The sequence below is a fragment of the Pan troglodytes genome, chromosome 13, assembly GCF_028858775.2.
Source record: "Pan troglodytes isolate AG18354 chromosome 13, NHGRI_mPanTro3-v2.0_pri, whole genome shotgun sequence".
NCBI classification, from domain to species: domain Eukaryota; kingdom Metazoa; phylum Chordata; class Mammalia; order Primates; family Hominidae; genus Pan; species Pan troglodytes.
The window spans coordinates 115,516,484-115,534,282 of NC_072411.2; the positions used below are offsets into that span (position 1 = coordinate 115,516,484).

General features: G+C 39.4%; 2 protein-coding genes across 8 annotated transcripts in view; both read left to right on the forward strand.

Moving 5' to 3' along the window:
• Window positions 1-1,460: 1,460 nt before the first annotated feature.
• LOC739023 (transcription factor BTF3) lies at window positions 1,461-6,075 on the forward strand. The gene has a single exon (XM_054679315.2). It carries the CDS (start codon window positions 5,297-5,299, stop codon window positions 5,783-5,785), a length of 489 nt encoding a protein of 162 aa, XP_054535290.1. The 5' UTR covers window positions 1,461-5,296; the 3' UTR covers window positions 5,786-6,075.
• A 3,071-nt stretch (window positions 6,076-9,146) lies between these two features.
• SPAG16 (sperm associated antigen 16) overlaps window positions 9,147-17,799 on the forward strand; it is a 1,140,172-nt gene continuing 1,131,519 nt past the window's right edge. For 5 of the 7 annotated variants that reach the window (XM_001148592.5, XM_054679316.2, XM_016950433.4 and 2 more), the window contains exon 1: window positions 9,147-9,415. In XM_001148592.5, the coding sequence (XP_001148592.1) occupies window positions 9,280-9,415 (136 nt within the window). In that variant the 5' untranslated portion in view covers window positions 9,147-9,279. Of the gene's footprint in view, window positions 9,548-17,799 lie in introns of all 7 variants that reach the window. The other 2 variants (XM_009444219.5, XM_054679317.2) reach the window with 2 other exon arrangements.

Below are 17,799 nucleotides of genomic sequence, written 5' to 3' on the forward strand. Positions count from 1 at the left end.
CTTTCCAGTCATTGTCTTTGTTGCCTTCTTTACCACTCTTTTAAAGTCCTTCTCTTCTCAGTCCGTAGATAGTGCCTGATGAGGAAGTGAACAAGATAGAGGAGGGTGCCCTGGACTTCAAAGGTAGCCCATTCAGTTTTCTCCTATGTATGAAAACAAACCATATTTTTTCATCTGTGTCATGAGAATAGCACTTTCAGGTCTAAATTCACAAAGGCACATCATATTAGCCCTTTTGTGTGTGGTAAGAACACTGAATATGAGGTCTACCCTCTCAACACATTTTAAAGTACACAATACAATGTTATTGTATATCAGATAGTTTTAGGAAAAAACCCTCAGCAGCAAAACAAATCTTGAAATAGTATGGAAGTAATGGTGATTCCATACACAGTCAATTTACCAGGAGGTCTTGTTGAATTGCAAGTGACAGAAAGCCCAACAGAAACTGACTTAAGCAAAAGGAATTTATTGTTTTAAAAGAAAGGTCAATGGTGAGGCTTGTTTAAGGAAATGCTAGAATAAAGGTTCAAGCAACTCTTTAAAAATTTTTTTATTTCAGAATAGTTTTAGATGTACCAAGAAGTTGCAAAGATAAAGAAAGTTCCCATATACTCATATTCAGTTTTCCCTACTTTGAACATCTTACATCAATATGGTGCATTTGTTACATCTAATGAACCATTATTGACACATTATTATTAACTAAATAAAGTCCATACTTTATTCAGATATCCTTCGTTTTTACATAATATTCTTTTTGCCCTAGGATCCCACATTACATTCAGTCAGCATACCTCTTTAGGGATCTCTTGGTTGTGAAAGTTTCCCACTTTTCTTGTTTGATGATTGATATGGTTTGGCTGTGTCCCACCCAAATATCATCTTGAATTGTACTCCCATAATTCCCACATGTTGAGGGAAAAATTCTGTGGGAGAAAATTAAATCATGGGGGTTGTTTCCCCCATACTGTTCTTGTGGTAGTGAATAAGTCACACAAGATCTGATGGTTTTCAAAACAGGAGTTCCCTGCACAAGCTCTCTTTGCCTGCTGACATTGATATAAGATGTGACTTGCTCCTCCTTGCCTTCCACCATGATTCTGAGGCCTCCTCAGCCACGTGGAACTGTGAGTCCAATTAAACCTCTTTATTTTGTAAATTGCCCAGTCTCAGGCATGTTTTTATTAGCAGCATGAAAACAGACTAATACAGTAAATTGGTTCCAGGAGTGGGGTGTTGCTGAAAAGACAGCCAAAAACGTGAAAGCAACTCTGGAACTTGGTAATAGGCAGAGGTTGGAAAAGCTTGGAGGGCTCAGAAGACAGGAAAATGTGGGAGAGTTTGGAACTTCCTAGAGACTTGTTGAATGGCTTTGCCCAAAATGCTGATAGCAATATGGACAATGAAATCCAGGCTGAGGTAATCTCAGATGGAGATGAGGACCTTGTTGGGAACTGGAGCAAAGGTGGCTCTTGTTATGTTTTAATAAAGAGATTAGTGGCATTTTGTCCCTGCCCTAGAGATTTGTCAAACTTTGAACTTGAGAGAGATAATTTAGGGTATCTGGCAGAAGAAATTTCTAAGCAGCAAAGCATTCAAGAGGTGACTTGGGTGCTGTTAAAGGCATTCAGTTTTATAAGGGAAGCAGAGCATAAATGTTCGGAAAATTTGCAGCCTGACAATGTGATAGAAAAGAAAAATCCCATTTTCTGACGAGAAATTCAAGCCAGTTGCAGAAATTTGCATAAGTAACAAGTAACCGAATGTTAATCCCCAAGACAATAGGAAAAATGCCTCCAGGGCATGTCAGAGGTCTTCACGGCAGCCCTTCTCATCACAGGCCTGGAAGTATAGGAGGAAAAAGTGGTTTTGAGGTCCGGTCCCAGGGTCCCCATGCTGTGTGCAGTCTAGGGACTTGGTGCCCTGTGTCCCAGCTGCTCTAGCCATGGCTGAAAGGGGCCAAAGTAGAGCTTGGGCCATGGCTTCACAGGGTGCAAGCCTGAAGCCTTGGCAGCTTCTGTATGGTGTTGAGCCTGCCTGTGCACAGAAGTCAAGAATTGGGGTTTGGGAACCTCCACCTAGGTCTCAGAGGATGTATGGAAACGCCTGGATGTCCACGCAGAAGTTTGCTGCAGGGGCGGGGCTTTCATGGAGAACCTCTGCTAGGGCAGTGCAGAAGGGAAATGTGGGGTCAGGGCCCCCACACACAGTCCCTACTGGGGCACTGCCTAGTGGAGCCGTTAAGAAGAGGGCCACTGTCCATCACACCCCAGAAAGGTAGATCCACCGATAGCTTGCACTGTGCACCTGGAAAAGCTGCAGACACTCAATGCCAGCCCATGAAAGCAGCCAGAAGGGAGACTGTACCCTGCAAAGCCACAGGGGTGGAGCTGCCCAAGACCATGGGAACCCATCTCTTGCATCAGCTTGACCTGGATGTGAGACATGGAGTAAAAGGAGATCATTTTGGAGCTTTAAGATTTGACTGCCTTGCTGGAGTTTGGACTTGCATGGAGCCTGTAGCTCCTTTGTTTGGCCAATGTCTCTCATCTGGAATGGCTGTATTTACCCAATCCCTGTAACCCCACTGTACCTAGGAATTAACTAACTTGCTTTTGATTTTACAGGATCATAGGTAGAAGGGACTTGCCTTGTGTCAGATGATACTTTGTACTGTGGACTTTTAGGTTATTGCTGAAATGAGTTAAGACTTTAGGGGACTGTTAGGAAGGCAGGATTGGTTTTAAAATGTGAGGACATGAGATTTGGGAGGGGCCAGGGGTGGAATGATATTGTTTGGCTGTGTCTCCGTCCAAATCTCATCTTGAATTATACTCCCATAATTCCCACATGCTGCGGGAGGAACCTGGTGGGAGATAATTGAATCATGGAGGTGGTTTCTCCCATACTGTTCTTGTGGTAGTGAATCAGTCCCATGAGATCTGATGGTTTTAAAAACGGGAGTTCCCTGTACTAGCTCTCTTTGCTTGCCACCATCAATGTAAGAAATTACTTGCTCCTTCTTGCCTTCTGCCATGATTATGAGGCCTCCCCAGCCACATGAAACTGTGAGTCCAGTTAAACCTGTTTCTTTTGTAAATTGCTCAGTCTTGCATATGTCTTTATCAGCAGTGTGAAAATGGACTAATACAATGATGTTGATAGTTTTGAGAAGTACTGGTAAGGTATGTTGTAGAATTTCCCTCAGTTGATATTTATCTGATGTTATCTCTTGATTGATTTGTGGTTATTGGTTTTGGGGAGTAAGATCACAGAGATGAAGTGCCATTCTTATTACATCATACCAAGAGTACATATTGTCAACATGACTTATCACTGTTGAAATTAATCTTGATCACCTGGGTGAGGTGGTGTTTATCAGCTTTCTTCACTGTCAAGTTGGGATTTTACTATACAAGAAACTCACTATGTGTAGTCTATACTTAAGGAACGTGCAGCTATGCTCCATCTCCAGGAATGTAGAGTATCTACATAAATTACTTGAAATTATTCATCACAGGAGATTTGCCCATTCTTCTCCATTCATTTATTTATCATATAATCATTTATTTGTATCAGTATGGACTCACAGATATTTCTTTTATACTTTGAGTTATATTTCAGTACTACTTTATTAATTTGATTGCTCAAATTGTCCTAGCTTCACCTAGGACAATTGGCTGCTGTGTCCCTTTGACCTATGTCCATCACTTTGAGATTTTTTTCTTTAGAGGTGGGATCTTTTTTACTTTCTGGAACTGTAAGATCCTCTAGGCTCATCTTGTTTATTCCCAGTCAAGCCCTAAAACCAGCCATCTCTCCAAGGAGCCCTCTATCCTTTTAATTAGAAAATGGTGTTAACATCTAAAATCTGAAGTGCTCATTGTAATGGGGGTGTTGTTGCTTCTAGCTTATAGAGCAAAGAAATAAATGTGTGTATACTACAGGTTCAAGTCATTGTATCTGGGCTCAAGTTTTCTCTTTCTTCACTCAGGTCTTCCATGCTGACTCAATTCTTAGATAAGTTCTTCATACTTGCAATCATGCTGGAGCAACTCCAGAACTAAGTCCCAAGGGGCAGAGTACGAATATCCCAAATTTCCAACAAACTCTTACCAAATCTAATTTGGCTTCTTTTAAGACACATACCAACTTCAGAACTGATCACAGTAGCCAAGAATAATGAGATATTCTTTTGGGTTAAACCTGGAACATATGTTCCTTGCCAGAGACAGAGGATTGACCCTGTTTGAACTACATGGGCTCAGAACACTAGAGAAATGAATTTTCAGTGGTTGTTGGTGAAAAAGTGAAATATATATGCTGTATGTTTGAAATGATAATTTTCCACCATTGTCAATTAGTACTACTTCTATGAATTCAGAAATCTAAAATTGGCCACCACTTACAGTGAAGTTTTGAAAGAAAATAAGATAGTTACTTTTATAAAGAGATGCATCAGTAAATGGCTTGGGCTCTATCTATAGCAAATGAATGCTCGTAACTTCTGAAAATTGAATAGTACTTTACTATATTATTGCATGTAATTATTTTCTGCTTTAAAACTACAAATAAAAAGAGTACATCCATTGTCAGCTTCCTTTCTGGTTTTGCTTTTTAAAATAATTTCACTTTTACATAAACGGAGCATTTAGGCTGGGAGGAGACAAAATTTGTTGTCTTTTGTGGTTGTTGCTTTATTTTTACTGTCTCCATTGGTTTTCTTTATTTACCTTTTTCAGTAACACATTCAAAGGGAAAGTAGATAGTTTGCTGTTCATTCATCAAAATATTAAGGCACTTTTTTTCCACTCCAAGGAAGTTTGTGCAGTATATTAAAAAGGAAATATTATAGGATGCAAAGGCATTATAAACCAAACAATTACTGTGGTCTGAAGTTTTTGTTCTTTCTCAGTAAAGCTTTCATACTTCTTTTTAATTAAACTAGTTATTAACAGAATAAAAATTCAAATGTAACACATTTATTTTCAAATTTGTTCCTTGAAAATACATACTAGTTTAAAGATATTAGCAGTCCTCCTAAAAGGTTGCATCAAGTTTTTACTTGAAGGCAATTATTGGTTCTGTTTATATTTGTTAAAATTATTTTTTTGCTTTTATTTCATTGCTTTTCAAACCATTGTAGAGACCAAAAGGTTTACAAAAGAAAATGTTGCCCTTTAGCTGCCATCTTGCGTCCCCGCGTGTGTGCGCCTTATCTCAGGTGGTCCACCCGAGACCCCTTGAGCACCAACCCTAGTCCCCCGCGCGGCCCCTTATTCGCTCCGACAAGATGAAAGAAACAATCATGAACCAGGAAAAACTCGCCAAACTGCAGGCACAAGTGCGCATTGGTGGGAAAGGAACTGCTCGCAGAAAGAAGAAGGTGGTTCATAGAACAGCCACAGCAGATGACAAAAAACTTCAGTTCTCCTTAAAGAAGTTAGGGGTAAACAATATCTCTGGTATTGAAGAGGTGAATATGTTTACAAACCAAGGAACAGTGATCCACTTTAACAACCCTAAAGTTCAGGCATCTCTGGCAGCGAACACTTTCACCATTACAGGCCATGCTGAGACGAAGCAGCTGACAGAAATGCTACCCAGCATCTTAAACCAGCTTGGTGCGGATAGTCTGACTAGTTTAAGGAGACTGGCCGAAGCTCTGCCCAAACAATCTGTGGATGGAAAAGCACCACTTGCTACTGGAGAGGATGATGATGATGAAGTTCCAGATCTTGTGGAGAATTTTGATGAGGCTTCTAAGAATGAGGCAAACTGAACTGAGTCAACTTCTGAAGATAAAACTTGAAGAAGTTACTGGGAGCTGCTATTTTATATTATGACTGCTTTTTAAGAAATTTTTGTTTATGGATCTGATAAAATCTAGATCTCTAATATTTTTAAGCCCAAGCCCCTTGGACACTGCAGCTCTTTTCAGTTTTTGCTTATACACAATTCATTCTTTGCAGCTAATTAAGCCGAAGAAGCCTGGGAATCAAGTTTGAAACAAAGATTAATAAAGTTCTTTGCCTAGTAAAAAAAAAAAAAAAAAAAAAAAAAAAAAGAAAATGTTAACATAGCTTTAATTGGAATTTTTAAAACCACTTCTGCTTAGGTCCCTGTGAAATGTGTTTCAAATTGTAGTTGAACCACAAATATCTTGGGTGACTTCCAATTTTGAAATCCATGAAATGGATATAATCAAAATAGTAACTGAATTAAAACTTTGGCTACTTGAAAACTTCACAGAATTAGACTTACAGGTTTTTATTTGTTTGAGGAGTGTAGTTAATGATACTTATTTCAGTCATAAGTCTTCTGTTTTTGAACTCTTTGGAGAAGAATTTTTTCCCATTTCTCCTCTACATTAAGCAGTGGATATTGGTCATAATTTATTCATTTTATATGACTCTATTAAACTCTTTCCCTTTTTTGAGTGCTGCATATTTCGTTCTTTTTCTTTCTTTCTTTTTTTTTGAGATGGAGTCTTGCTGTGTTGTCCAGGCTGGAGTGCAGTGGCGTGATCTCAACTCACTGCAACCTCTGCCTCCCGGGTTCAAGTGATTCTCCTGCCTCAGCCTCCTGAGTAGCTGGGACTACAGGCATGTGCCACCACACCCGGCTAATTTTTTGTATTTTTCGTAGAGATGGGGTTTCACTATGTTATCAAGGATGGTCTCGATCTCCTGACCTTGTGATCCGTCTGCCTTGGCCTCCTAAAGTGCTGGGATTACAGGCGTGAGCCACCGTGCCTGGCTGAGTGCTGCATATTTCTAAAAATATTTAAGTTTTATCTTAAATTGTTTCTATATGTTTAAGTTTCTTCCAAATATAATATCTAATTTAAGCTTGCATATTCATTCAATATTTTAAGCACATTTTATTAACGATTATTTACTGAAAACATTTGATATACCAGACATGGTTATAAGTGCTTTTTACATATTTCGTTTAGTCTTCATATTTTAGTAAGGTAGGTATTAAAATCTCCGGTTTACAGAACAGGAAACTAAGGCTCAGAGAACTTAATTAAGGTCATACAGAAGAGGCAGGAGACAAACATCTGTAGAAGATCACACACTACATCTAAAAAGTCAGAAATAGATGAGCCATTGTAACAAACAAAAACAAATAAAAGTAAACAGTAATCGCTCTGAGAGACCATCCTTCATGTCTTTTGTGTTCCTACATGTCTTGCTGGATATGCCAAAAATGTAAGGCCTTGACCACTCCTTACCCAGGTCATTTGTTAAGGCTGGATTTATAGAAAACAACCTTGAGAGATAAGGTAATGCCTTCTTCTGAAATAAAGAGAAAGCTTTCTGTAAAAGCAGTGGATTCTCCAATGTCAGAATTCTTCTGTATTTTCAGCCTCCTGTAATTGTTCCTTGCATTTAATGAGTACTCAGGAAATGTCTGATGTGAGAAGTCAAGGACAAAGAGTAGGGTAGTAAAAGAATAGGTACCAGGAATGAATTACCCGACTATTATATCTGTGACCCTTGATTATTCTAAAAAATAAAACAATATCAAACACATTTAATAGAAATAACAGCTAACATTTCTTAGTGTCTTCTGTGTTCCTGGTAAGTTCTTAATGCTTTTTGTTGCTTTACCCCTTGCAACAGCACTTTGAGGTAGGTAATATTGTTGTCTTTGTTCTACAAATGATGAAACTGGGGCCTAGAGGCATTAAGTAGTAGTTTGCCCAATGTGTCATAGCTAGTAAGTGATGGAAGCAGGCTCTGAAAGCTGTCTCTCTGGCTCTGACACACGTACTCTCAAACACCTCCTTAGGAAGTTACTGCTACCTTTTGGTAATAAATGGGAGCTTTTATAGGATCACTGGCTTCCAGTTTTCACCAAGAAATGTAGAATGAAAAATAATACCATTTGCCCTAGCAATCCCATTACTGGGTATATACCCAAATAAATAGAAATTGTTCTACCATAAAAACACATGTACATGCGTGTTCATTGATATTCATGATAAAGACATGGATTCAACCTAAATGCCCATCAACGGACTGGATAAAGAAAATGTGGTACACATATACCATGGAATACTATGCAGGCACAGAAGAATGAGATCATGTCCTCTCAGGGACATGAATGCAGCTGGAGGCCATTATCCTTAGCAAACTAATGCAGGAACAGAAAACCAAATACTGCATGTTCTTAGTTATAAGTGGAAGCTAAATAATGAGAACAAATGGACACAAAGAGGGAACAACAGACACTGGGGCCTACTTGAGGAGGAGAGTGGGAGGAGGGAGAAGATCAGAAAAAATAACTATTGGGTACTACACTTAGTACCTGGGTGACGAAATAAGTTATATACCAAACCCCTGCGACATGAGCTTACCTGCACTTGTACCCCTGAACCTAAAATAAAAGTTAAGGGAAAAAAAAATATTTGCAAAGAAAAGGGCCTTGAATTTGCTTCTGATACATACGCGATATAACCTGAGGAAGAGCCTCCCAGCAATAAGACTATACATGACGGGGCAAGTGTCAACTACATACATTTGTCAGGACCAAATTTGTAGCTCATAATTTTTATGCAACTATTTTTACCTTGGCGAGAATCAATGCTACAAATACTATTCCAAGTCTTAGTATGTGGAACCAAACTCAAAACAGATGTCCAGCTAAATGCATTAAAGATCACAAGAAAGGAATTGACAACGCTGAACACCATAGTTCTTTATTGCTAAGCATCTGAGGAGCGTCTGGTACCTCCCCTGGGTCAGTCTTTCTATTATGATTTCTAGAACTTAATTTTTTCATTTTTTAAAAAATTCCAGGTGTTGAGAACTCACCTTTTCTAGTAGTTTTCCCTGGGAACACTTGGGGATCTACAAACATCTGAAATTGGAGGATGCTAATGGGCAAGAATCAAGAGAAAGGTAATTCAGAGACGACAACGAAGTGGGAAAGAAATTACAGGGTCAAAGCGAAAGAAAACCAAGCTGCTTGGGTAGAAAGGTGCAATGCAAGCCAATTGTTTACTGTATCTTGTCCGCTCCCAGAGCTGCGCCCGAGCTCTCGCGTTAACTAGGCAACATCGTTGCCACGGTAACTGGGAGGCGCGGGAGGGCGACAGCTCCCTGGACTCCCGGTAACCCTTACGTGCCCGGGGCTGGTCCGTGGGGCGGGGTGAGAGATGCCGGAATCTCGCGAGAGCTCCCGGAGGCCGTTGGGTAGCGTCTTCGCTGTTGCCCTTAGGGACGGCTGTGGGCCTGCTGGGGGTGGGGGCCCGGAGCGCCAGAGATGGCTGCTCAGCGAGGGATGCCCAGCTCCGCCGTGAGGGTCCTGGAAGAGGCGTTGGGCATGGGTTTGACGGCAGCCGGGGACGCGAGGGACACGGCGGACGCGGTGGCGGCTGAGGGCGCCTACTACCTGGAACGTATCCTTCCCGTGGAGGCGCGGCCCGCTGCGCTGGCGGGTAATGGGTGTTGGGACGAAGGCGAGGGCCTCCCACTGGCGGCGCCTTTTGAGCCTTGGGGCCACTCCGGAGGAGCCTCTGTTGGACTTCAAGGTGCTGTTTTTGCCACCACAGTCTTCCTGAGAGCCACTCACTGAATTTCTCGCCCTTAGTAGCCCAGGGTGTCCTGTACCTGTTAGAAGAGTTGGGAGACCTTCCAAGGCCTCATACTTAGTAACCACTCAGTACATTTTGGATGGAGGGTTGCTTTTTATGTTAAGACAGCACAACAAATTGCTTCAACCCTCCTTTCAAATAATGGGTTTCCTAAATAAGCCCTCAATCTTTCAGAAAGCCGTCCCAATAAATTCCACGGAGGAACGTTAGGAGACTAGGGAAAGACCTCTGCCATTGGACTTTAAGGAGCTGAAGCTCAGAATACCCAACCCACGATCCTGTTCGATGGTCCAGTTAATGCTTAAATGCTTAGTTTTGGTAGTATTATCTTCCTGAGTAGTTCCAAGTTTGACTACTTAATAATAAATACTAATAGTATAGTTGCTTTTTTTTTCTTGAGCAAATAAATAATGATCTGGTGAGCTACACAGCTCAGAGATATTAGGAATAAAGCAGATGGTGATTAGCGATTTTTATCGGAAGTACCAGAAAAATTGAATAACAATGTGTGGATAATTAGGTCCACTATTTCTTGTGTAAGGCTTTAGAACTTCCTTCCTCTAGTTATATAGATTAATTCCTACTAGGGAGACGGGGAGGGTTCATGAGAAAAAGACATCTAACTCCTTTATTCAGGGAGGTAAGAAAGAGATGATTATCTGTTCAGTTCTTAAAGATACCAAGGAAACTCCAAAATCTGCCAAATCTTATTTGTTTGTCCAACTGTAATCCTCCCCAGGTTTAATTCAAGATTTCAGAAATCCAGCAATGATTCATTTTGTGAGCTTTGACAAGCCGATTAACCTGTCCTGACTCAGGCTCAGTACACATCCACACTACAGAGAGCTTTGAAGAATTTAGCTGAAAGATTAAAGAAAATATGTAGTATTTTATTGGGTGCAAAAACGACTTTTACAGGAATAGAAATTCGAATCGCTTGAAATGAATTTGAAAGAAATATATGGGTGCTTTAGTGTCATAAATGAGGTTTTATACTGTTTTCGTAGATGTAACAGGCAGTCTTTTCCAGTGATATTCCTCTTTAACAACGATTTTCATAATTCTTCCTAAGCTTATCTATATCCAGTGCCCTTGCTACTGAATGGTAACCAGGCATCTTGTAATTTTGTTTGCATTAAAATTATTTCCGTGAACACATAGTTTAATTGTTAACATGAGATTGACACAATGAGGTAACTTTTTGCAAACATCTTTGTGAAATAAATGGTAGGAGTCTAACATAACACAACTTTCAGCAATGAAAATCAGGTTTACTTAATTTGCGGGGAGATCACTGAGTCACACCTGCCAAGATGTAGCAGTTTGCAAACCTGTCTTACAAAGACTTTTTCAAATAATCACACTTATTTGAACTTTAAAACATATAAGCAACTGTAACTTTTTACGATTTTACTAACCGTTGTGTGAATTATCCAACCCATTTGCTTTTCTTCTTTCTTTGGTTGACTGACTGCTATTTTGTATTTTAACCAAAGGGTAGTCAGGGGATACACAGTTAAACATTTAACCAGTTTATTTTGCTATATTCCATGCTGAGGGAAGAGGTTTAGTCATTTCAACTCTCAGTTGAAATGAAGTTTGAGGATTACTTGTGAATACCAATTATTCCTGTATCCCTGGGCACTCTTCACATGGTTAATTAAGAGTTGCCTGTGTAATGTTGTTTGACATTGTTTCTTAAGGCAATTATGATAGTTGCCAAAGTGAGACTTCCTTTGGTTTAAAGTCTTTGCTTTCAGGTAATTTAATTGAGCTATCGTGATGGGTAAATAAAAGTTATAATATGCACAGATGAATCAGAAATCTGATGTCCTCTGCTTCGCACATATACTCAATCACTTCTAATCTACTGCATTTGGCCTGGATTTCCCTTATTTATCACTCAACAGATGCTCCTAGTACATTAGACAATGAGCTATCAATATCGAGCAAGACTTTGAAAGAAGTTGACTTGAATTCTTTAGGAAATCTCTCACTTTTCTGCTTTTAAATACTCAATTATGAAGAGTATGAATAGACTAATGTCCAAACCATAAACAGCCAGGATCCACCTTGTGGGGGACATTAATGAAGGTCCCATGTCCTTTATAATGGTTTACACACTGGGTTCAGGAAAAAGAGTTCTTACCCTGCAACACCCTTTCCCTGTAATCTCCTAGCTATAACAGTGCCACCTATTTCTCTTCTAAGGAACCCAGAATATCATTGCTTTTATGTTTTAGACTTCAACAAGGTGAGATACAAATATACATTGTTCTTAACTATTGTCAGAACACTAAGAAATTGAGTTATGGAGTATATGAATCCTCTCTAGAACCCATCATTAGAAAAATACTTGCAGCATTATAAAATATAAGGTGAGATTTTAGCTATGTGATAGATATGTAAAGGGTCAAGTAGATATCTCCAGAACCTAGAAAGAAGGTTGATTGTCTTTTGTGAATGAATGAATCCCTTATTAGAAATCAACACAACTTGGGTGAGGTTTTCAACTGTGTAGTAGTGAGGAAGGGCTGCCTATTAATGTATGGCTGCAGACATTTGGGACTGCCTAGTTCCAATTGGAAGGCCAGTATGAATTTGTACTAAGAAAGCTAAGGGTTAATTGACTTTGTTGTTCCTTGTCTAAAGAGACTTTGTTCAAGGAATAGTAAATGAATACATGGACCCTAGGAAAGTGGAGCTTCAAGGTATTGTTTTTGTTACATACCTCCCTCTATATGGACATCTGGCTCCTCTAGCTTTTGATTATTTCCTCTCTCTGGGCATTCTAATACTAAGGATTTGGCTTTTTAGATGGTAGGTGTAAGTTTACTGGCCAATGAAAAAGGCTCCCCAACCCCCAGCAGTAATTTCTGAGAGTTCAGTAAGTTTAAGCCAGTTCTGTGAAGCTAATCAGCTCTGAATGGAGTCCCAAAGTCAACTCTTTCTGAAACTCCAAAATTAAGGACTCTAGACCCTGAAATATGAGGATCACACTAGACTGATGCCCTTATCTGAGATACTGAGGACTGTAATTGAAGTAGCAAGCCTGTAGATAAATATCTTAACTTCTACCATGCTACCTTTAAAAAAAATTATAATTTTTTTAGAGATGAGGTATTGCTCTGCTACCCAGGCTTGAGTGCAGTGGCATGATCATAGCTCACTGCAACTTCAAATTCCTGGGCTTGAGCAATCTTCCCACCTCAGCTTCCTGAGTAGCGGGGACTGCAGATGTGCGGCACCATACCCAGCTAATTGTGTTTGTTTGTTTGTTTTTGTTTTTGGTAGAGACGGGGGTCTCACTCTGCTATTCAGATTGGTCTCGAACTCCTGTGCTCAAGGCATCCTACTGCCTTGGCCTCCCAAAGTGCTGGGATTACAGACATGAGCCACTGTAGCAGGCTGCTGTCTTCTTAACAGTTCTATCTAGTCTTTCATTGCCATAGTAATGTTGACTGATAACTTTAATTAAAATTGAAGTTTTCCTTATTTTATTTTATTTTATTTTATTTTATTTTATTTTTTGAGACGGAGTCTCGCTCTGTCTCCCAGGCTGGAGTGCAGTGGCACGATCTCGGCTCACTGCAAGCTCTGCCTCCCGGATTCATGCCATTCTGCTGCCCCAGCCTCCTGAGTCGCTGGGACTATAGGCACCTGCCACCACACCTGGCTAATTTTTTTTTTTTTTTTGGTATTTTCAGTAGAGACGGGGTTTCACAGTGTTAGCCAGGATGGTCTCGATCTCCTGACTTCGTGATCCATCCGCCTCAGCCTCCCAAAGTGCTGGGATTACAGGCGTGAGCCACCGCACCTGGCCTTTCCTTTTTTTAAATTTACTGTATGGTTTTAAACTTTTTTTTTTAAAGCTAAACATTGTAGTTGAGTAAGTAAAACATTTAGAAAGGTGGATGCATAGATTTCTTTTTCTTTTTTAAAACTAACATTCTCTTAGATACATGTGTTAACCACTTTTTCTTCTGTTATAAAATGGTACTTCTCTGAAATGTTTGTAGTATTATAATTGTTCTGAACCCTAACAGTGTATTTCTTATCACTGGAATTTAATTTGTGCATGGGTTCTTAGATATTAGAACATACATACCCCATGTATATTCAAAGGAAAAGGATACACAACCTGCGTATAGACAGACTAAGAACTATGTTACTAAATCCAGAGTGTTGATATTTACTTGTGTAAAAGTCATAGGCTATTTGGAGAGGAAAAAAATGTGTTTTGCTCTGTGTCCTTTAGTCAGGCGTTAATGTGCATATGACTCACCTGTGGAGCTTTAAATAAATATTCTAATTCAATAAGTCTGGCAAGGGGGCTGAGATTCTGCATTGCTAAGAAGCTTCCTGGTGCTGCGGTTGCTGCTGGTCTAAGGACTGTAATTGAAGTAGCAAGCCTGTAGATAAATATCTTAATCTCTAGCCTTTATATTTTCAGATAGAAATATCACATGTAGAGTCCATATCTTTGGATCTCCTGGCTTAGAAGTTGGAAAGACTTATACCACCAGCTGCCATGAGCACTGAGTCTTACATGCTGAACAAAAGTTATTTTCCAGTTATGAAGGTAGAAGATATGCAACAGCTATGTAGGACAGGGGTGGCCAGTACATTTCCACTCTTGCCAATTCTGTTGAATTGGTAGTGGCTCCCTGGTATAGGATATTAATAAGAATTCTGAGTCCTCATGAAGACTGTGTGGTAAAAACTGCAGGGAGCAATTGGCGAAAGGGAATGTGACCACAAGCATGCCAGCTGCCTTCCATTTTTGTCTGTATTATTCAGTTAACTTATTTAAACTGGCCTTCCTAAGAAAGGGACCAAGACTATGATATTTGCTATTTACAGTATTTTTATTTCAACTTAATAAGTAAAATGTTGATCATGGAAGATCCAGGCTAGATTTTAGATTGAGTCTGCGTACGTTGGCTCTGCAGTGATGGCAAGGATTACAAAATGATTTCTGTCTATAGTAGCTTTGGGAAATCATGTAAAATATAATTAGCTATATGTTTCACTCCAGTTCTTCATAAAGATGCTGCTACCGCTGGCAGTAAACACTACCTACAAATGCAGCAGTGGAAGAGACCAGTGTGTAAGGTACTTTGCTGCTCACATCTGAAAATTATTCATTGGTTTCTGGCTCTGGTCCATTTGCAGAATGTTATTTGTCTCCCCCTCATACCAATTGGCACCTCAAGCTCTGCGCCATTAGGCCAACCAAAATGTCTCACCGAGGTTTCTGGCAGTTGTGTTCTCTGTAGTACTGTGATGGGCTTAGGGCTCCCTGGCAGTTTCAGTGTGGGTGTTACATTTTCCCATTTTTTGAAAAGATCGAGAATATCAGGGTCTGGTGCAGGCTCTGCTAGTGCAGAAACTATGAGATAGTTCACCCATGGTGACTAAAATACCAGGAAACTAATTCATGCTATGAAACTCACGAGTGCTACTAAATTCCTTCCAGAGCAAATGCAGATTTGGGAGGAATGGGAGCCTCAGTCTGTGTCTAGGTTATGACTAGGAATACAGAACCTGGCCTGGACTTGAATAGTACTGTGGGCTGTGGCTTCAGGGCAGGGAGATAAGGGGAGCCATGGACACTACCCTAGGCAAGAACAATCTAGAAAACAAGGCACAGTATTAAGTGTCAAGTCAAGGCCAAGTGTGCAGATAGGTAAGAACCAGATATGAGGGGAACAGACAGGGCAGAAAAAAATTTTGGAACTGAAATTCACCAGTGTTCTTCGAAGGAATACTAGGCAGTTAGAGGGAAGGGAGTTTTGTAAGGGCTCAAAGGCAGCTTGACATTAAGAAACTGGATTTAGGCCAGAATGCTAGCTTATTATTTCAGTGAAAGAATAACTTTGCATGAGAACTGTGATTAGCTTAATTGTATGGATGTTTCCTGGAGAGTAGGATCACCTAAGAGGTTAAATTACAGATGAGAAAGTTGCTCCGTGAAAGTAGAACCAGAGTGTACAGAGTTTTATCATTCTTGACGAATTAACCTTTTCTACTCTGGCAAGATTGTTATCCAAAACAATGCTTTCCAAAGTTTTTCACATACAGTACTCCATCACATCCTACTTCACTCTGCCTTTTTTGCCGTCCCAAGGGCCAAGGGGATTGATATCTCTACAGTGCACTATTCTTTTTATGAGAACCCAAGAATGTCATTTCTCTCAGGCTTTGCAACCAGATATTGCTGGATATCTGTTGAGAAACTCATCTGTTTTCATTGGGTTGATACAGAGATAGTATCTGATTCCATGTCCCTTTTTACCCTGGTTACTGGGAAGCTTAGAGTCAAATCTGGGGGTTATTTTTGACCAATCTTATGAGACCTATGGTATCTGCTGCATCTTAATCTTATTTCTATAATACTATTTCCTTTTCTCCTCCAATTTCCACATTCATTAATTGTTACATTTTGTATAGTGTGTGTATTTGCAAACTGTAGCAGAATCACTTTAGGATCAGTTTGTGCCTACTGCCAGCTAGCTAGCCAGGTAAACAGATGCGTACAAACATAAGTGTCAAAGTACATTTATGTCTTTAATAACATTGTGACATTTAAACTGAGTTGCCTTTGGGAAATTTTAAATATAAATTATATTGTGGATACATAAAAATCAATCAAAGTATGTATCTTCCTAGTTTGATTGTTTTGTCCACTACCTGACGTATTGTCCCATCAGTCTCTTGCCCTTGGTTAGATTTTGTTTTGAGTCTGTAGCCTGTAGCTCTTTTCTACTTCTCTTTCCTCTGGGGGTCTTCAAATTGAGCTATTTATGTGATTTGATTTACCTGTTATTAATATAACACTTCAGAGTTTTTGGAAAAAAATAGGTGAGTTCATTACCTAAGATATTGGTTAAAAAATTGTGTATTCCTATTGTGTCACTGTAGAAACAGTACTACGTAGCAGCAAATTTATGGCATTTGTATCTCAGGAATTTATCTTTGTCATTCACAGCTATGTGATCTTGGGCATATCTTTTAATCTCTGATTCAGTTTCTTCATTTTTAATTTAGAGATGGCTGTATCTGTGCTGTTTGACCTCACTGGGTTGTGTGAGAATAAATATAGTTTTGGTCCATGTGAAAATACTTTTAAGCTTTATAAAATGGTAGTTATGTACTCTCTTAATCTTTTTTGATTGTGGGAAAGTAATACATTGAGGTGATAAAAAGCCATTGTCTAGAATATTTGCTGGGTAGGAGTATGTAAGTGTTGATTGATATTTTCTATGCTTCGAGGACAAATCACTTTTTTTCTACTCTATATTGCCATGTGACATCTTCCTCATATAATCTTATCAGCGGTTGGCTTATTTACAACTTTAAAGTCTATCCAGAAGCTTTTAGAGTATTTACTTCTTTTTGAAATTATTATGATGTGAACATGGTGAAGGATGGCATTGCTTTTCTGGAGACATACAAATGACCGCTTACAAAATTACTTTCTAGGAGCTGTCTCTCAGAAGGGGTCATGCTTTTTCATAGAAAAGAGGCTGACTTCCTCTAGCTGAACCTTTGGAAATTTTATCTCATTATATAAAACTATCAGAAAGATATAAATCTATAACTGGAGGGAAATTTAAAATGTCTTTTATTTATTCATTTTAACATATGGGGGAACAGAGGCATGAGAAATTTAAAAGATTTTTTTTTCCATAGATACTCATCTCTTTCCAGAGTGAGAAAAGAAATGACAATAAACACTTGTATATCATTTACTATAAGCCAGGCACTAATCTAAATGCTTTACATATATTGACTGTTAACACTCTTATAGTATGGAAGGAAGCCAGTCTCTAAAATAAAATGACACCCTGATATGGTTTGGCTCTGTGTCCCCACCCTAATCTGACCTTGAATTGTAATAATCCGTATGTGTCAAGGGCAGGACCTTGTAGAGGTAATTGGATCATAGGGCCAGTTTCCCCCATGCTGCTCTTGTGATAATGAGTGAGTATCGCAAGATCTCATGGTTTTATAAGTGTCTGGCATTTCCCCTGCTTGCACCCATTCTCTCTTTCATGGTGCTCTGTGAAGAAGTGCCTTCCGCCATGATTGTAAGTTTCCTGAGGTATCCCCAGCCATGCAGAACTATGAGTCAATTAAACCTCTTTTCCTTATAAATTACCCAGTCTTGGGTATTTCTTCATAGC

Bases quoted from the DNA above. Each gene is read 5' to 3' on its own strand.
- LOC739023 (XM_054679315.2), top strand. From the start codon at position 5,297: ATGAAAGAAACAATCATGAACCAGGAAAAACTCGCCAAACTGCAGGCA.